The sequence below is a fragment of the Pipra filicauda genome, unplaced genomic scaffold (assembly GCF_003945595.2).
Source record: "Pipra filicauda isolate LSUMZ 115617 unplaced genomic scaffold, ASM394559v2 scaffold23_size5868930_pilon, whole genome shotgun sequence".
NCBI classification, from domain to species: Eukaryota; Metazoa; Chordata; class Aves; order Passeriformes; family Pipridae; genus Pipra; species Pipra filicauda.
In genome coordinates, this window is record NW_024104354.1 from 3,834,377 (window position 1) to 3,856,283 (window position 21,907).

The 21,907-nt window shown below is 36.4% G+C and overlaps 1 protein-coding gene across 2 annotated transcripts in view; it reads right to left on the bottom strand.

Moving 5' to 3' along the window:
* Positions 1–21,907, bottom strand: part of LAMA2 (laminin subunit alpha 2) — a 289,789-nt gene that overhangs the window by 238,148 nt on the left and 29,734 nt on the right. For both annotated transcript variants that reach the window (XM_039381758.1, XM_039381756.1), the window contains one exon: positions 16,172–16,414. In XM_039381758.1, the coding sequence (XP_039237692.1) occupies positions 16,172–16,414 (243 nt within the window). The remainder of the gene's footprint in view (positions 1–16,171; positions 16,415–21,907) is intronic.

Consider the following 21,907-nt stretch of genomic DNA (forward strand, 5'->3'; position numbering starts at 1 on the left):
CTAAAACGTAGCATGCATGTGTGTGCTATTTTATTTTTAAACTCTTGTCTGCCTGATTTTTTTTAGATGTTTCACCATTTTTTCAATTTTGAAGTTGCACTTTGGCAGATTTCATTCCCCTGGGATGTTGCATTTTTAGTATTTTCTGGCTATTTTTACATAACAATTATTCAACAGTTAATAACTTGGACTAAGATCTGTGCAGTGTTTTACACTACATCATGGGTTCCTTTACCAGCTGCACCAAGAACATTCAGGTTTTTAAGAAATACTCTTTTGCACTACATTCTCTTTGACTCCTAGAGAGTCTGCCAAAGGGTTACAGAAGGCTGATACTACATTCTTAGCCTTCCTTCATCCAGACCCCCTCAGTTCCAAACTTCTGGGCAGTTGCTGATATAACATTAAAGCTGTGCTGACCCAGTTTAGGTGCTGAATTTTAGTTCACAGAGATCTCATATATGATTTTATTTCTGCTGAATTTCTTATATTATTTTATATTATTATTAAATCTATAGTGCCTCTCCTCCACAAGCCACTCAGTCATTCTTAAAAAGCTTCTTGTGTCTGTCATGTCTACAGTGCCACCTTTTTCCAGCACCCTTTTAATGGAAAACCCTTTTAATTGGTTTTAATTACAATGTAACCTTTCTCAGCTCTGAGTAGGGACACTGGGCATTACTTGGATGCTTCCAATACTAGCTTCTGCAACATCACCTGAAAGGGCTTGCAACATGCTCCAACCAGATGACCATCAGACCATCCAGCCATATGACTAGAATTTCACAACACATTTCACTGGGTTTCTGTCACTGAGAAGTGACAGATGCTGCCTAAGAAATTTTCTGCCACTTTTGGAATTAGACAAGTCTCATATACTAGTGAACAAGGGTTCTCAGAACAGAGAAAAGTATCACCCTGCACGCCACCACATATTTTTTACATATTGATAAAATCTCCCAGAGACTTCTCAAGGCTAAGCAACTCCAGCCCTCTCACCCTCTCCTTATAGGATACACATTGCAAGTTCTTAATCATATTCCTGGATGTTTGCTGGACTTGCTCCAAGATGTCCACGTCTTTCTTGTACTGAGGAGCCTAGAACTGGACTCAGTGCTTCAGGTGTGCTCTCATCACCTCCCTCAACCTGCTGGTGACTGTCTAACTAATGCAGCCCAGGATACTCCTGGCTTTCTTTACTTGCAAGGGCACATTGCTGGCTTATATTCCACTTGGTGTGCACCACTGCTGTCACCTAGTTTCCTCCTGATGCTTCTGGGTGACATAGGCAAAGCTGGCTCACGTGTGTCACTGAACAGAGCTCCCAGCCCATTGCCTGCTACCAGGCACTGAACTATCATGTAGCTGCCCATCTGCAGGCAAAGAAGTACCAGTCCCGGTGTCAGAAGTCACTGATTTGCAGTCTTCACCACCATGGGAGTTTCCATTTCTGAACCAACAGGCACAGACTCTGCCTGCCTCTATTTTCATACAGTAATGGCTTCAGGCTGCAGAGTCACAGAGAAAAATCAGTTAACCTCTTTCTTATCACCTCTGATGCTGCACAGACTGCTGACATGGCCCTACAGTCCTTTTCTTGGTAATACACAAATCCCCAGCCACATCAAACATTCTGCAGGCAAGGACACAATCTCTTTCTCCCTCAACCTCAGCAAGGTCCCAGCCAGTTCTTGCAGTCTCAGAGGCTAAAATTTGCATCCTGTCTCTGGATCTCAGCCTAGGTTGAGGGTTCTGCAGCCGCATCAGCCAGTGCTGAGTACTGTGCCCAGATTGTGCCTCACCACCATTGTTGAACATAAAACCACTCTTTCCAGTCCTCTTTCTGTGCATGTTTCTGGCATGAACCGATATGCAAACATGGATCATGCTAGATGCCTCTGTTGTTTTACTTAAGGCAACCGTAAAAATGGTACCACTCTGCATGAATGTATATTATCATCTGCTGAGTTACTTTAACACTTTACAAAGTTTCTAAGAATTTTAAGTATGCACCATGTTCTCATACAAATTTATAATACCCATGTGGCGTATTTTTCTGCTTAGAACTTTGGCGTTTAAAGTTACTTTGTCAAGATATTTGAGTGCAGTCAATCTCAACCTGTTTGTAGGATATAAAAAAAAACCAGCTGTTTGGCTATGTGGCATGGAGTTTTTATACTCACTTTCTTTTCAAGAAAACAACATCTCCAACCCTTTTCACTGGTGATAATCTGTAACTTTCTTCATAAAAAGAAAAGGTTACTTCTTGTAATCTGTTAAAAGGATGGAGTGGGAACATCACTCTACAATATTTTTTGGCTAGTAGTGGTAAAGAACTCACTTTGTTGAAGTATTCAGTAGTTTATTTGGTACATCGTTGTGCTGGTTTAAAAGTAAACCAGGGGAAATGAACCCAACTCAAAAGAGAGATTATAAGTCAAAATAACAATTTAATAAAATAATACAATAAGTACGATTATACAGACAAACAATTGGTTTTAACCCACAAAACCCAAATGTATAACCCACCACCCTGGGGCATGAACAGAGTGGTGTTCGTTGGGTCCCCTGAGTCCAAAGTAAAAGGAGAGGGGAAAACCTGTTGGTGAGAGTGCTGTTGCAGTCTGGTCAAGAGTGGTGATTGCAGTCTGGTCGACAGTGGTGGTTGCAGTCTGGTTGAGAGTAGTGGTTGTAGTCTTCCTCTGGATCCCACGAGTGGTTAAAAAAGTCCCAAGACCCCAAGATTACATATCCTCCAGTTCAGGTAGGAATGCCCAGTACCTCCCTCAGGGCACGGAGTTCCACAACGGGTGTGAGGAGCATCCTCTTATCTCACAGGCCTCTTAACACCCAGTTTATAGCCTGAGGAGTCAGGCCTGCTCTGGGCAGATGGTGTAAATGGTCTATTGATAACAGTTTCTGGGAAATGGCATGGGAGGCTATAGAATACACAGTTTTGGGTTACACCCATACAGTGATGAACTGGTCCCAGCTGTTCTACCTAGGACAATTGTATCAAGACTGTGGGCTTCAAGCCTGATGCTCTGTGTAAGGCGGTGGTCTGACCCTAAAATATTGTCAAGAAAGGTCAATTTCTCACTAAAATCTAATCTCAGACAGCAGCATAGAGGAGAGAAAAGTTTCTGTGCTGAGCAAAAAGACTTGCAACTTGATAATCAGCAGTGGAGAAGACAGATATGTCAGCATTAAAATAATTTAATGAGAAAGGTACTCCCTGATTTAAATTCTCAAGTTATGCAAGCACATCAATATGAAGATGGACAATACTGAACATAAATTTTTCAACAGGTGATTCAGTAGCTCTCAAAATTCTTCTAACCAATACCAGTTTTAATTATCTGTTGCAAATAGCTCATTTGCAGTAGATGTAAAATAACTGCTGATTAATTAATCTCTTGGCATCTTATATTTAATCCCTAAAGACAAAATTTCTGTGAGTTTCCTTACTGTAAGACCTAATCTATCATTAGAGCTGATTTCACAACTAGAATAGTAGAGAGAAACATATGTTAGAACTCAGCATCCAATTTTTCATCATAAATACATATTTATAATAATTGTATTAGAAATTGTATATTTGGCAAGGTTTGGTGTATTTCTAATAAATATCTCACTATCTTAATAAATTAATGGTTTAGTAAGTGAAAGCACAACTCCCTTCTGTGCCTTGCTAATGAGTACAAGAGCTGCTTGAAATGCAGTGCTTAAACTTGCATTAAAATGTCAAGGGCTATGTATGTCAAATTTTATCTCAACTAATTCGTTCCCCCTAAGAATACATGCAAATGTCAGTTTAACGAACTGTTTAGCAAATACTATTGTGTCATTGACAACTATACCCTACAGCTTAAGCTAAATAAGGCTTCACCTCTTCAGTTTTGATTAACTCGCTTTTGTCATTTTCCTCTTTCCAATTTTACCTGAAACTTAATTTCCCTATTCAAGCCACTGCTTTTTTGTGGCTCCTGTAATTCTCATACTTGTCATTTCTGGACAAGAAACAATTTGTCAAAGACATCATCTTGCATACTTTTAAACAGATTGTTCATTGTCAGAGCAATAGTTAATAAATCACAGAATAATCAGGCATTCGATTACCTCAAAAGTATACTTGTAATTTAAAGATTTTATTTTCTTTTTGTAACTGTCTTAAATAAATGGAAACATTGCAGCATGCTGTAGTTTCAGCAACAGTTATGCTGTGGCCTGGAATACTGTACTTTAACACAACAATGATGGTTTGTGCTCTACTGGTTCTTCAAAGTGTACTTACAAGTGAGACACCTTCTCTTAGTACAGCAAAAAAAATTTTTTTGTGTTTAGTAATAACTAACAAGATAGTTGGAGAAAAAGTTAAAGGCTTGGCTCTTACAGGAACATTCTCACAGATGAAGCACACTGAAACAGTATTTGTAAGAGTTATCTACAACCAAGTAGATTGGCAATGTGCTCTAGGTTCTAGTACACAGTACTGCAGGTGATTTATGATTTTAAATCACTAAATGATAACTGGTTTAAATTTTATCGTGCGCAACAACGCTCTGACCTCTGATATCTGAAAATCTGTACTACCACTGTCATTCTGGTTTACATTTTGTCAGTGTGAAACAGCTGCTGCCACAGGAAATCAACGGCTGATGCCAATGGCAACTCCAGCTGCAAAGCAATTCCGAGAATTACGTTATTCTGAGTTCTGATCAAGCACAGGTGAAATACAGTGGCATTACTGAGTTAAACACAACATCTCTCGGCTTACAGGATGAAATACAGTGGTCCATCAAATATGTTCTTCAAAGGTACTCAAAAAGCACAACATTAAAATTCAAATTATGCTATTTTTTAAGAAAGCCCTGAAATGAGATGACACATTATCTTAAAAGAATATTTTTTCTCTACTACTTTTTAAAGTTCTAAGCTTCTTTTTGGACAGTGATCATGAATGAGACAAGTAATTTCAAATAAATAACTAAAACAGGAAAGTTATGTTTTCTTGTGGATTATAATAAAAAGCATTCTGATCCCCAGATTTAATTAAAAGATTTCTAAGTATGCCAAATCAAACAATATTAAAAAAACCCATAAACAACACTTACCCTCCCTTTCCTACCAAGATGTTATGACTTCCTTTATTCATTATATGATTATCCTAAAAACTCATGGCACTTCCTGCTATATTTTTTTCCTGAATAAGATGCACTGTGGAGTACACTGTGGAATTACAGACAAATTACTGCCAGTACAGAATTGCGACCAGTAGAAAGAAAATCCACAGGAACTTTTAACAGCTGTAAGCAGTTGCAAAGGGCTGCCAAACACAACTGCTGATGTAAAAGAGGGAGAATGTGTGGATTTAAGCTATTCAAACAGTAAACAAGTACATCTGCTCCTGAATGTTATCATTAAATAAACCGTGGTAATATGTTTCACATTGCTGCAACAATCTTGTTTGTAACCACAACTCTGAAGAGTTTTGGACTGGGAAAATGTTAACAAAACTTTTTGGGTTTTTTTGTAGTGCAAACCTATGTGTGGAAAAGTCCATTACAATTACTGTATAGTGTTGGTGTCTAATTTCTAGCAAAACCCGTGTCATATCATATCATATAATTTCGAACATGAACTGATGAATGCTTTTGAAAACCAGATGGGATCCCTGTGAATGGTGAGCATTCAGTGCCTTTAAAACCATTTATAATATTTTTAAAAGAAAGATTAAATAGGACATTCAGCTGTAGAATACAAGAAACTTTGATACGTCTCCAACTCTGAACCTGACCTGTTCAGACTTGGAGATATTTTACAAAGGCTACTGTAAGAAAAGTCAGGGGGAAAAAAATCCATTTCTAAGCAGAACAGAATTCCCAGGCCAGGAATAGCATCATAAATCTTCTGTAAAAGACAGGAGATTAAAGAATTATGTGCATGAAAACAACTTTTTATTCTTTGCTCCTATCGTGATTAATTGTTGCAAAATCACAAAAACAGTACTGCTTATTTTGACTACAAAAACTAAACTTGGTAGGCTTTTGTCAAATTCTCGATCGTTTGGATTTTTCAGATTTCATCTGTGATACCTGATATAAAATAATATGATTTATATAAGTCAACTAGTGTGCTGTTTTGGCTGGGACAGAGTTAATTTTCTTCGCAGTGTCTTGTGTGGGGCTATGCTTTGGATCTGTGATGAAAACAGTGTCGATAATATTCCAGAGATATGCCAGCTACTGCTGAGCATCGCTTGCACAGCATCAAGGCCTTTTTTGCTTCTCACCCTGCCTCCCTCAGCGAGGAGGCTGGGGGTGCAGAAAGGGTTAGGAGGGGGCACAGCTGGGACAGCTGACCCCAACTGATCACAGGGATATTCCCTACCATATGACAGCAATGAAAGCTGGGGAACAAGTCTGCCAAGGCCTCTTTTAAAACTAGTTATTTTAAAACTATTGTTTCTCCAACTTCTAAAACAAAGAAAAGCTCTACTGTAGCTACTTCTTTATGTCCCTCCATAAGAAGCTCAATCCACAGAATTAACCTGCTGTGGACCTACTGTCCTTGGCACCACTACTATGTCTCAGTTGTCTACCAGCTTTATTATTCTGATGTGCTTGAAAATGCAATCTGTCAACTTATCCAACCTGCCTCTGTGTTTCTTCATTTATGTGTTCTAGACTCCAGACCTAAATCAAATAATTTTTTCATTGGTATTACAGCGCCTCATTGACTAACTTTCCTTCTATTGAACTTCCATGACACTTAAACTGAAAATTCCATGTAAATTCCATTTAAACTGAAATTTCCAGGTAAATTATGCTGTTTGGTTTTGATTTCCTTTAACATACAATTCCTTTGCAGTGACATGAAAGTATACCTACATTTGGCCTCAAGCTGACCTATTTATACGTCCCTGCTTCAATAAGATTTTAGTGATTGAAATTACTCCTCCATGTAGTCCAACCGGATTTTAACAAATTCTATCTTTAAAAAAATATTTATTTTTTTTTTACAATTCAGCTATTCTTTATCCTGGTAATTTTCCACGACTGTTTAACAACTACTCAAAGGGAAAAAAAAAAAAAAAAAAAAGAGAAAAGAAAGGTCTTCAAGTATCAGTTCCCCAAAATGAAAACCCACAGGGGATCTTCAGTTCCCCTAATCAAACAGGAGATAAAAACCTCACCAAGTTAGCAAGCACCCACTGCTCTTGTTTTGCTGTCAGAATAAAATCTACAGCTATCAAATCTGACCAAAAATCTGCTGCCAGACCCAACACAACAAATTTGTGTCATTTCAAGCAAATACCAAGACTTCAGTGTAACATTTCCCTTTGCAACTAAAACAGTACGTTGAGTTACAAACTATATTTACAGGCATGAATCCAATCTTTATGATTTGGAAAAGATACAAAGATATAAAAGATATAAAGATGTGCACATATCTCTTTTCAGTAAGCATTGCGAGCAATAAATGATGAATGCTAAAGAAAAAAGGAAAATAGTCTAGTCAATTTGACTCTTCAATTTCAAACTGAAAGACTGCACTGTATAGTATGTTTTTTGCATATTTCAGCTTTATTACTTTTTAAATATTATGATTCATATGATGAATCAATTTTGCTTTTTTTTCAGAAACAGTAGAAATTATGACATAAGTTTGCTCAAGGACAGAACACATGCCAAGATAGAAAAGTGGACTGTCTAACTACACAAAACAAACTTTCATTCCAACTTGGCCCACATAGATTTGTCATAGAAAATATCCCATTTCTTGTTTTTACAATAATGAGAAACTGCAATACTACTTACATGTAGTTTTCCACAGTTGTTTCCTCTTTGCAGCATAATTTAGAAGTACATTATACATTTTATATCCACTATTTTTTCTATAATATTTCTATAATATTAATATCAAAAACTCAGGTTCGGTATGAACTATCAACTTGAAAATATTACTGTAAGTTTCCCTTTTCTTATGCAAAAATTAACAGTGAATATTGCTATAATGCAATTCTTAAATTACTGACTTGCAAGATCAGTTGTACAAGATTTGAATAAACTATTGCAAAGTCAATTCTCATCATGCATAATAAAATAATTTAAAACTATCCTACATTAAATTCTATGTTTTCAACACTTTCCCATGATACTGAGCATATACATCAAATACTTACTTTGTTTTTTCCTTTTACATATCTTTGAATGTCAATTAGAAAAACAGGAAATATTAATACTATGCTAGTGAGGCAACATATCATTGTGTACACAGAGTATGTAAAATATATCCATTTATTTGGCAGTTATTTGTTAAAGGCCTTTTTTTTCTTAGATTAGACACTCAAGTTCAGTTTTACTAGGACAAATAAAAAAAAAAAAAAGAAAAAAACCAAAAAAAGCAGCAGAATGAACTTGACCTGGATCTTCGTCCAAATCTCTAATCTGTTTTATATCTTTTTGTAAACTGTTTCTTTCATGGTTATTCTAAGTGGAAATTTTGAAGCAGATGAAAGCTTATGTGCCAAAATTCTTGAAGAAAATCAGTATTTTATCCCTTCTTGGTAGACACAAGTAACCTTCTAGGCTGCTTTCCTTTCAAAACACTCAAAAAAGAACACTCAAAAGTAGAAGTTATCACAAGTCATTTCATCGACAGCAATCATACACAAAAAGATGATATCCAAACCCATGGCTTGAGCATAAATATTCCTGAAGCCGCTGTAGCCAGAAGAGGGGAGTGGGAGGGGATGGAAACAAAATATAAACCAAGACCAACAGGGAAAACAAAGTTTGAGTAATCCAAGAGTGTTAAGCAGGGACTGTTTAATCTCTGTACTGATGAAACTCTGAATAAAATGAGATTAACAGCCTTCACAGAAGACTTGATCCAAAGGTTTTTATTGACTTCAGTGAAAAGATCTTTAATATTAAGAACCATTTATCTATGTATCCTGTTGGCCGTCCCTATTACTAATCACTACAAAATACTAACTGTGCATTGTAAGACAGAAAAGCAGGAAGATGAGAATGATCCTAAGCTGATGGGACACTTGTATTTCAGTCCAGAGAAAACCTAATTAATTATTTCTTAGAAAATGAAGCTATGCCACCTGTCTAGACAGCCTGACTCAAAGTATGCTAAAAACTGGGAAGCAGTACTAAAAACCTGGGAAGCAGGATATCTTGGATGCAAGGATTGCATCTGATATCTACCTGCTGAAGTTTTCTTTTGCTTTCCAGGCAAATGACTGTCAAATGGCCTCTATTCACAGTTTTGAGACATTTGTTTTCATCGTCTTTGCGTTGAAAAAAAGAATTAAATGACCAAATAAAATGTTTTCATTTTGCATACCTGGAACGACCCATGTCAATCAAAATAAAAATTTCCCTTCCACTTTTTGAAAAAAAAACAACAAACCAAACCTGAATTATTTAAAATTATTGCTATTCTCCCTGTTCAGACATCAAACTGAAAAAAACTGTTCATAAATCCCTATTCTGGAATTCCTGACTCAGACTGCATTCATTAGTCTTAGTCTAATGTCTTTGTCTAAACTGTGATGCTGGAAGTAGAACCCACTTAAATTTCTGAACAGTTTTAACCATTAACAATAGATTGTTACCTATGTTTTTTGTATCATGAATTTTTTTACAATGACAATATAGCAATAAAATACTTGTACAGGACAACATATGCCCTCTATGGAGGTGTACAGATGCAAGTCAAATATATGGAAATTTAGCATAGTCATGAGAAATGCCTAGAGTGATTGCAGCTGAGGGCATGAAGACAGATATGCATTACTTTTTACTGGTGATGCCTTTTCTACATCTTATGCATTTGAAAAGAAACCTATCACTGTTACTCAAGGGGAACTAAGAGTTCAGATTCTAGAAAATTATTTTGCAACAAAAAAAAGATGCTGAATGCATATTAGGAGCTGAGAGGATCAATCTAAAAATAGGAACTATAAAAGCAGCCTCAATACTGCAATTGACGAACTCTTTGGCAATTTTTTTAGAAACGGCGTAGCATCTGTATCATTTATTAATAAGAAAAAAAAAGTCAACACAAAATTTTCAATCTGCAACTGAAAATGTTTCAATTTTGAGTACTTCCAAAATTCTGACCCTCTGTCCTCTTACCACTGACACTCTTAGACTCTTAAGAAAATTTCTTTTTCTTCCCTTCCTTCTCTGTGAATCATTGAGACTACACCAAACAGGACAAGTTAGGGTATGAAGAGGAGAAATCTAGCATGCAAACATTGGGAAGTAATGGAGTTCAATGTTCATGGTATGGTTGGCCTGAGGTAAGCTCAGCAAAGTACTGGGGCGTTGCAAGAAGTTCCAAGGGAGCTGAGACATGCAGCACAGAGATGCATTTAAAAAAGGGCACAGTAAAAGCATTCAGGTGCTATGTCAAGTGAACAAAACAAAAAAAATCCATTACTACCAAGGAAGTTGTTTCTATTTATTTTTCTTCTTTACATGTTTAGTACACACTTTGAACTTCCAGTTGATTGAAGAAAGACTAATGAACATGCTTACACAGACTAGCTTTTACTACCACAAAAACATTTTTTTTTGACCTCACACTTATATTGCTACCATCATGAGAAAGGTAAGAGATTAAGCACCTGAAAGAGCAGAACTGAAGCACCACCTTCACTGCAGTATCATTCTCTCCACTATAACAGTGATAGGAAAACTCATTGCAGAAAAGGAAGGAGACAGGTTACTTAATTCCCACCATAACTCCCCTCCCTGTCAGTCCTCTGCTTCAGCCTTAGTGCTGGCTATGGCCAGAGAGAAGAAGAAGGAATTTTCTTGTTAAAGGCTAGCATCAAGACTCAGAGAACTTTAAACTTCATTGTTCACACAGACAGCTCTTTCCAAAGTCTTTCAGTCTGCAATTTTTACTTTTGAACACGGAAATATTATGCTGTTTACAACTGAAAATAGCAGATGTGCAACTATATTACCTCCTTAATAACAGACTGATAGTCATTATCAGTATCATTTTATCAACTATCTGATGGCCACATTGATTGCTTCACAAATGCTCCTTGCTGAAAAGAATCAAGCAACGCTAAGGGCTGTGTTTGATATGAAGTGTCTAGACAAACTTTTTGGAAATTTGATCCAGCTGGTATACTGCAACTAGGCGTCGTTCTTGTTTCTAGAATCAGACTACTTTCCTTCAAATATAGGTCTTATACCCTTTAATTTTTCAGTCTTCAAATGTCAAGGTAGAACATTCTCAGCAACTAAAAATAACATACGAAAGGCATCTCACACAGGAGGATCAGAGATTGTTTCTCTTGCTCAGTACAAAGAAATACTTACCGAATTCTGAAATTTCACCTCTCCATTGTTACTGTGTATCCAAAACTCTAATTGAAATATCCTTCGAGGTAGCATATTCTGAAGACAGATTCTGCCCACAATGAGCGAAGGATTTCTTTTCTTTGAAAGTTTACATGCCTTCCAGACCACAGCAATGATTATAATTTTTCAAAACCAACTTTGACAGAACACCTCTATGTGATGACAGAACAGAGAGTCAATTGGGTATTCCAATTAAGATTTTAAAAGGTGGAAATTAAATTCACAGCCTTCCTCTTCTTTTTTATACTTTCAGAAAGCCTCATTTTAGAGAAACTCAATGTTTCCCAGAATATGGGGGGAGGTTCTTTTTGACTTCTTAATAAAAGGAAGGGCTTTCCTATCAGATTAATTAAGCTTTTCATCTGCTGTCTTCATTGGATTTGACTTTCAACAGCTGCTTGCACAGAGAATTATTTTATATTGAAAAATAACAAAACAATTATTTTTTACCTTAATATTTATTTTTTCCTAGCCCATACAAAGTACTCTAAATCTATGTATGTTTTAAGAATGCTTTTTCCAAGTGTAACTTCCAATTTTATTTCCCATGAAACTATAGGCCAGGTAAAATTTGTCATTTTCTATGAAAAGATCATTTTCCTAACATGTTATAATGATCAACCATCACATCTGAAGTCTTCAGAGAGTCCAGCTCTGACATGACTGCAAGCGAGAAGACTCCCATGTATCAAAATAAAAATACTATATATGCTACTTCAAACAATCATTCACTAAAAGAAATCTTTCAGCATCTCACAGAAAATAAAATCACAACATTGGAGGCTAATGTCCAGAGTCTTACATCCTAGTCATCAAGGTAAAGAAGCTGAGACACAAATGGGGTCTAGCAGAAGAAGAAAGGTTTCAATAAAAAAGTACAAACTAGATATAAACATCAGAGGATCCTGTGTCAGGGAAATGAAGCAAAAATCACTATGGTAACCCACTGATTTTCACTTCTTGAACTAAGGATCATCTGAGGAAATAAAGAAAAAAATATACACCATTCTGATATGGTGTTTAAGCAAAGATGAGAACAAAATGAGCATTCTTCTTTACCTGAAAATACCAGACTCATCCCACCAGTTATTAATCCTTACGTGAGTGGGTCTTTTTTAGTTAGCGTAAAAAAGAAATTACCATCAAAGCAAGAAACATCAACTCAGTAAAAGTTAATGAGTAACTCATAATGATAACTAATCTCTTTCCCCTATTTTTCTGTCTTGAAGACACTGAGACAGAGGAACTTTCTTTTTTTATTTGGAAGTACTGTTCTGGGAAACTTTACCATTTACATTTATTTGGGAATTAGAACATCTCTCTTATGAGGATAAGCTGAGGGAGCTGGGCCTTTTCAGCCTTGAGAAGAGACAACTGAGGAGACCTCATCAATGTCTATAAGTATCTGAAGGGAGGGTGTTAAGAGGATGGAGCCAGGCTCTTCTCAGTGATGCCAAGCAACAGGACAAGAGGCAATGGGCAGACACTTATGCACAGGAAGTTCCACCTGAACATGAGGAAGAACTTCTTCACTGTGTAGGTGACCGTGCACTGGAACAGAGTGCCCAGAGAGGTTGTGGAGTCTACCTCACTGGAGATATTAAAAATCCGCCTGAGTAAAATCCTGTGCCATATGCTCTGGGATGACCCTGCCTGAGCAGGGAGGTTGGACCAGATGACACACTGTGGTGCCTTCCGTTCGTACCCATTCTGTGATTCTGTGATTGCATATCAGAAACGTCTGTGCTAAAAGTCTACCTTTGCCAATGTGATATAGAGACACCCTATTTTTCCAGCTATCACTGATCTTAGACAGTATGGAAACCAGAATGCTAGCAATCTTTCTGCATTCAAGTCTACACCTTTAGAGAAATTTCTTTATTTGAGAGTTTCTCACTTTTGTTTATTCAGAAGCTATCACCATGCAATTTTCCATTAATTCATGAAAATATTCAAGACAATTATTTTTTGCAAATACTTCTTAGTCTACAGATTTTTTGTTCACATTTAATCGAGCAAACTTGTGCTAGTTACATTGATTTGAAGATATATCACATAGGGTTTTTGTTTGTGTTGTTGCTGTTGTTCTAGTTGTTGTTGGTTCTAATTTTGTGATTGACCAAGATAACATTACTGCTGCAAATAGGAACAGTATTAAATTACAAAAGTATTTGGCTCAGAATGAACATTTCTAGGAATATGCTAATGAATCAAGTCACTGACTAAAATGTTCTTTGAAAGTATACATAAGAAGAACATATTCTGATTTTTTTAAGATGATAAGTTTTAACCTCAAAGGGTACTGCAGATGTACATTTGGCATTGCCACTGGCTTGCTGACCTATGTTCCTTCTGCACTTCATCAGGTTTTCTGGGTGTACACCAGAACGGTGTGCCTGAATAACTCATGGGTTTTGAAGAAAAGGGACTTAATGTACATTTCATAACTGTGTCAGTCTTACAAAATTACTGTCATATCTGATTTATAGAAAAAAATTGCTATCCTGGAACAAAAATAAATTATATGCAGATGTAGTTCAATTGAAAAACCAGGAGCCAAATACCACCTACAACACAATTGCAAGTAAATCTCATATTGGTAGAAACTTGGTCATTTTTCATGTTATGTGTTTGACAAAATACGAAAAAGAATTAACCTGGGTTAATTCTGTGTAAACACTACATACTTCTTACTGCAGCCTTTAGCTGCTCAGACAGATGAAACTAGAGTTTTACTCATTGAAAGAGTACTGTTAAAAATGTAAATGGATTAGTTCATGTGGAATGGTACTCTTGCAGTCTCTATAAAGGTAAAACTTTAGGCTTTTCATTTCAAGCTGTTCTCTCTCTTTATTAGGGCCACAGGTCAGATTAATAACTACCTGAGTGAGGTAAGATTAATTTAGAGTGGCTTAAACGACATGCCCTTTGTAGAGTATGCCTGTATTTAACAACTCCCCTTTGCCAATGCGTTCCTCCCTTCAAAGTCTTCTACCCGTTTAAAGAAACTATGTATCAGATGCTGGTGATTTACTAGTTTTAGGACAGAGCATCAATTACAGCACATCACGCCAAGTTAAAAGTTATTAATTGCACACTTAGGATCAGAACTAAGTTCCATTCAATTCAGCAGGCTTTAAGCCAATGTTTCAGTCATGGATATACACTAGTGCGCTGAATAAAGTTCTTTGCTGTTTAACTCAGTCAAGTTAGACTGAGAAGACATAAGAAGAACAAGGAAGAACTGGTTTAACCAGGAACACAGCTGACTACTGGAATCAATATCTATCTGTGAGAGAACTGGATAATCAAAGAAATGGAACAATGTAAATTAAATTAATTATTAGCATAATTACTTTTGCATTATATTTTCAGTGCAGACACGTTCTCCCAAAGAAACTGTAAAAAATTTCTTTGCAAGTGATAAACTGCTAACTCTTGTTCTGTTCACCCCTCAAAAAGCACCCAGTTTGAAACCAGTTTGAAAACATAGAACATGTGCATGCACTATTTCTTTCAATATCACTTCATCTGCTTCAGCTAGATTTTACAATAGCAAATACCCATTCAAATTATACAAATACAAATACAAAATATTTGCAATGATTTTTCCTAGATATGCAAATGATTTCCTATCTGATAACTTCTGATAATCCAAGACACCTCTAGATCCAAGTTTATATCTTTTTAAAGTGTATCAGCAGGATATTTTCATTGAAAGCTGTATTTTTCAATTTTCGCAACTGGCATTGGCAATTTTCTGTGAACATAAACAAACTACACATATCTATGACCAAGACTCAAAAAGAACTGTATTAACAATTTTGCATATGAATGTTGCTTTGCATTTAGGGAACAAAATAAAGTAATTTTGTACTTCTTTCCAAAAAAAATTAGGAGAAGGATAAATATTGAGACTAAAATTTCACAGAATACCATTAGACATCAAAGAATCTATAAATAAATAAATACTTCAGATCTAGTACACATTCAAACCATATTGTTTCCTTGAATTACCAAGCTATTTGCAAAGCAAGTGTTGGAAAAAATCTGTGAAAAAAATATGTAGTTGGTTTTCCCTCTTGTCATTTTAAGTGACTGAAAATATTGCATTTTCAGCTACTGTTGTTATATTTGCCTTGCTCTTTCAACCACAGATCCTCATCCTCATGTCCACCATATTTTTCCATATCCTCAGTTAAAACAAATGACTGGTCCATGATTCATGCGCCTGGATTTACGATAAAATAGTAGAGGTCTCTGACAGGAGAAGAAGGAATAGGCATAAACAGGGGCAGAGTGTCAGGTACAAGCTCTTAAAGGCTTTAAATTAAACTCTGACTAAAATCATTACCATTTGACATCCTGACTTGCACACTGGGACTGAAAACGGATCCAAAACAAAAGTATTTTAATGACTTCACTGGATCTGTGATTTTTCCCAGTATTCTCATCTTTGTTCACAAGTGACATGGAACATATTTCAAGCACTTAAAAGGCATCTGAAAGTACTAGTGCCTACCTAATAACTCTTTTATCTCTTAGTTTCCCTTGTAGAATAATAATAATAATAACAACTCTAATAATAGAGTGAACCTTTTATGCATTTATACAGTACCGTGTAAGATGAGGTTTTTCTAATTTGCAAATAGACTCTCTCCACATTTTTCAACTCTACCAAAATACTCTGTCTGCTGAGGGTATATTTGCCAATTAATCAAAGGGGTTTTTTTCTGCCAGGTTACAGTACACAGAATACCATCTGATCTTACCTCTCCATTTTCCAAAGGATGGATTTTGGAATAATAAGAAGTGCATATGACTTCATCATCTTTTATATAGGATGGAGTTCCAGGACGGGGATGAATGTTGTAGCGTGTCAGGCATTCACTGTCTGTGATAGCATAGTACTGCCATGGTTGATAGTCTACACCATCCAGAGAACGCTCCAATATCCAGTTTCCAGGGCGAGGTGAGTTAGCTGCTTTCACAATAACATATGCAATCTGGAAAATCTGAAAAAAAAATAGAAGAATTGTTAAAATGCATTTAAGAACATAATTATAAATCAATTCCAATTTCTTAATATTTGCCAAACAGTAAATATGAAAATCAGTGACTTTTTTTCTGCTGGAAATGCAATATGGCCTCAGACTACATTGACACTAACTATACAACTAAATTCTCCATTAACATTTCTGAAAAAATATTAGTTGCATTAGGCCAATAGAGACTCTAAATTACACATAGCTTAGCAGGTAATTGCTAAGATGCCATTTCAGCAAAATGTTGGGAAAGTTTGGAGTATTTTCAACTTGTAGAAGTGAGATTGTTTTCATCTGTGTATTTATAGACATATACTTTCCACCATGTTTAAGAGTTGCCAAACTCTGTTACAACTCTATCTCAGTTAAAAAACCCCATAGTTTTAAGCTATTGAAAGGTAATCACATCATGCTGAAGTCATTCTACAAAATGCTCTTGTTTCAATCACACAGCTCAGCACTGTGACCATAAATAAGATTTATAGGACGGAGACACATCAAATATCACTACAAACAGAATGTAAACATATAATCAATGCTCATTATAGTCCATTTCACCTGGCTATTCAATTGATTTATCAAGGTTTATTTCTGTTACAAGGTTGCTGGAATGCAAACCACAAACACATTTGCAATTGCAGAATGACATACATTAGTGATGCGGGTTTGGTTTGGTTTGCTTTTAACCTAGTAACAGGTATACAGAGGTAGAACTGAAGCCAAAAAAAAGAAACAGGTATTTCCATTAATAAAGAACATATAGCAAGTTAATATTTCTAAGATGCACTGCTGAGTTTGCACATGAGGATGCCAGAGGATATCATGGAGAGAACAGTGTTGATTTAATACTTAATGCTTTCTGTATCAGATAGTCACTGCAAGAAAGCTGCGAGATACAGACTTAGTCCACACAAAATCTCTTGTGAATGCTTAGACAATCAATAAAGCCACTGAAAGAAGATCCTACAGTAATTGATGAAAGAAACAGTAAGAAGATTCAAATTGATTTTTATTAACGACCGGCTAGAATTACTGTAAAATAGAAAATATGTTAAGTGGCAGAGTACTATAAATACTGCAGCACACTTGATGATGGAAGCAAAGAAAATATTTATCTCCAATTATCATTCCTGCCTTCTGTGCAGGTGCTGAGTACATGGTAAGATTCACAATAGCTTCAGTCAGGAAAACAAATCCCTAACAACCAAAGTTTTTCACTGGGAATAAGAAGTGAGTGAGGCTGTATTTATTTCACTCTGAAGAACACATGTGTAACTCTGCATTCATGAAGGAGTATCTCAATATTTTTCTTCAATAGCATAGAATAAGCATTGCAGAGACAAGGAGAAACCTAAGCATCATTCCGCTGTTTCAACAGGAATCATACAATCATTTGTCCCCTGTTTCACAAATGCCTTTTCCTCTCTCAAACTCTTCTATAGCTATATTCTATTGTGGCCACAAATAATTCTAATCATAACTATCCTGGATCAGTGTCACTAATACTGTTTACAATAGAGACAAATACAACATTAACAAACTTCTCCAAACTGTTCCTCACCAGGTAAGCTCTTAGAAATGACAGAATTAGAGAATAGAATATTCATTCTAGAGTACTTCTAAATACTTTTTCTTTATAATTTTACATAAGTGATTTACCTCAAGTTATCATAATAAGACTATATGTAGAATGCATAACAACTGAGGTTAAACACATTGCTAGGGCTTCTACCATGGAAGATCTGTGATTTACAGCATATCTGACAATAAATTCATAATTATAGGTGTGTACATATAGCTTCCTTCGTGGAAGTCCTAAAATATGCAAAACTTCATTAAAGACTCATTGTTAAATACTGCCAAAAAACATTTAGCTCTACAAACATCTTGGATGCATTGGCTCTGTGGGGCCAAGAGATGTAATCAACAGGAAGTCTTTTATTGTTTGCTTGCTTTGAAATACTAGGCTGTGTGGGAGAGTGAAACTTTCTACAGTCACTTTTCAAATTAGAACCCTCTTTCAATAACATTTCCTGTATATTCTGCTGAAGATTTGTTTGAAGTCTTGTTTCTTACCTTCTGATATAGTGTACTGCTTGATTGAAATTTATTATATACCTTTGGCTTTCATTATTTTTAGCACACTTTGTAAATGAAACTGCAACAAAATTTTATTAAAAAAAGCAGTGGAGAGGAAACAGCATATTGCAGGTCATAGTGGGGTGGATATTATTTCTGTTAATCTAAATTTGACAGGGAAAAAAGAACCTTCTTAATGTAAATAAAAGAATACACATAAAAGCTGGTTTTAACTATTACTCAATTACAGTTTTCAACCTGATCCAGACTACTACTGCTTCAGCCTCTGAATATTCCTGTAGTGGCTTCGGCAACAGCACCAAGCTATCTGCAACCCACTGACATAAGAAACCTTCTCTTTCCTCTTTCAAGTCTCTCCTCACAAGTAGAACTGCAAGACTGTATTGTGTAATACAAATTATTTCCCCGGTAGAGAAACAGAGCTGGACTAAGGACCAATGTTTTTAAATGTTGGTAGACTGTTAATGCTAATTGCAGAGAAGGGAAGATGGAAAAGCACATGCATAAAAACATGTCCTGGTTGATATTATTCCTGATCTCTCTAAGGCTAGGCTGAAGACAACACAGAATGCTAATCTACCTTTCTTAGAAATACTTTTCCTTTTGGGGACAGCTAGACATGTAGAGCTTTAGCAAGAATCAAGAAGACAGTTGTCCCAGCTTAGACAGCTACACTAGGCACTACCAGCTCACCACAGTGATGCAGGCAGCAAACAAGGTGTATTCCATGTTTGCTTTCTAAGCAAGTTGACAATGACAATTAGTGCAGAAAAAACAGACTAAAATTAATGGCAGCTGTATGATTACTCTCAAAGTAAGTCAATGTAATGGAAGCAACACTTAACTTTCCAATCAGCTGGGAAACTGTCCTTTACGAGAGTAACTCTTCTTTTATTGTGGACTTGCTTAGCAAATGGTGTTCTGGTTACTTCAATGCAATCAGCAAGTGCTCAGTGGCATGACAATATTAATACTAATAACGTCTAATGTTTCACTGAGTTTTGCTGCATTTGTTTCCACAATCAAAAAAAAGTGAAATTTTTCAGCATTCTGAAGCCACGTTTCCCAGCACATCATAACACTGAGCTACCACCCCTGTAGGGTAATCGATGGAGCACGCCTGGTTTATTTTTCAAATAGCATCAATAGACTGACACATGTCAATGGATATAGTAACTGCACAATCTTAGAGCACAAGTGCAATGTAACCTAAACAATGAACTTTGCTGATACAAATGTGAAAATGGAGTAATACCAAGCTGCCAGGTGGCATGCAATAGACCATTAACACAGTGGCTGAAGTGTAGCTGGTGCTTTTTTCTACTTGTTCTGCTCATGTGACCATAGTATAATCATGGGAGCAGGAGGGAAATAGTCTAAATAGTCCCTTAAACCTTTCCCAAATTATATACAACATAATCCTCAAGATAAGAAACAAAATGAGCCTTGGGTCTCATTTTCTATAGTAATTGTCTCGGCAGTGAGATCTGTGAAACACATAGTAGGAACAATTCCATAAGTTATAGTGCTGTATCTTCTTGTGAATGCCTCATAAGACATAGAAAAGTGCATCCTACTATACAGGATAATTTGCTATACTAATATTATTCAGATAGAGCTGAAGTGAATCATTAATCTGCATAGGGTTATCTAGCGAAGCAGGAAATCTCATTGTGTCTGACTCCCACCTGCACTTCTATTTAAAAAATAAATCCTTCAGTTAGAAAGCATTCATGTAAGTCGAATATCATCAGAGAAAAAATTCAGTACCACACAATTCTACAGAAGTATTTGCATTTCATTTTCTCAACAGAAGAATGTATTAGCTCTAATGGAGGCTTCCATGAACAATCCGGTATAAACTCTGTATCTGCTTATTTACTGTAGTTATGTTGTTGATCATTATTGTGGTTCAGTGGTCAAGTACACATGGTATTCTTCCATCAAGAAGAATGCACAACTTGGGCAAGGGCTTGTTTTCTTACAGGCTGGCATAAATAATGTTAAGGCATGTGGCCTTAAACAGCCCAGAGATATATTTAACCAGTCATTTAAAAGTGCTGGTAGGGGCAGCAAAAGCACTGCAGATACCCCCTGTCCCAATGTGAAATCCATTCAGATGAGTCAAGGCTATCTCTGAACTGAGAAGGCCATCTCAGAACACCCTGCAGGTTAATGGAGGTTATTTGCTACAGGGGGGGTCACCCCTTTAAAAGAAGGGGGGGAGAAGTCTATGCAGAATTTATTATGGGATGTGTTAAGGGGATTGTGTAAATGGACAAAACTTAATATGAAACATTTAGGGAAGGGAATAGAGGTGGAGAAATAGAAGGACCAAGGTGGCTCAGGAAAGAACAAGTGTAAGATAGAGGGAAAAGGAGATAAAAGGAACCAGTTGACTGTATATAGCTAGGTGGTCAGCATATTAGGCCTGACCTTGATCACTGAAATCTGTCCTATTTTCTCATTAAATCCTGCTTCTTAGTATCTTCCATTTAGGTATGCTCCCTCTTTTTACTGGATATTTGTGAATAAGACTTAACTTCATGCTCAACTAGCCAACAAGCAGAAGAGGCCTGAGTACCAGCAACTCAAGTGGGGCTGCAAATCTCCAAGATCGTGAAAAGATTATCTAAGGCTGCCTCCTGAAGCACTGCATGTTGTGTATGCATCCAGAGATAGACATGAGCCTAGTAGACTTTAATCCTGATCAGCTGGAGAGGAAGAAGAGGGTGAGGCAGGTTGTGCTGTGTTTGTGTTCATGTGGGTGCTGATAGGGCACTGCGGTCTGTTTATGTTGCTCTGTGCAGCCATGCATGTGTTTCACTCTCTCAGGATTATGAGCTCTGCCTTGCTACAGTCTGTAAGTGAAGACAGAGCCATAGAAGCCTCGCATCCATCAGGCTACCAGATTCAGTAACTTTTAATACCTTGCATGACCAACAATCAGGAATCACATATTTAAACAAAGTCTCAATGCAAAAGTGTTCTTTGACCATTAACTTCTATCTTTACACTCAAGTATAAGAAATGACTGAATATGGCAGACATCATAGATCTTAAATACCACATTTGCACTGTTTTTCATTTTGGAATAGTCTCTCCTAAAGGCTTAAGACATGAAACAGATCAAATCCAACTACTAATGAACTGAAGGAAAGATTTTGTGAGTTTGAGAAACAGCTCCTTGTGTTCTCATAGGCCAATATATGTGGTCAGTAATATTTCAATTCACAGTTACTGTTATGGATTATTGTATGGGTCTAGTATGTACGACAGAGAGTAGGCAGTTTTGATGCAAGAATTTTTATATAATTGGCTGTTTAAAAACAACTAAACTTCTCATTTTAGTCTCACATCCAA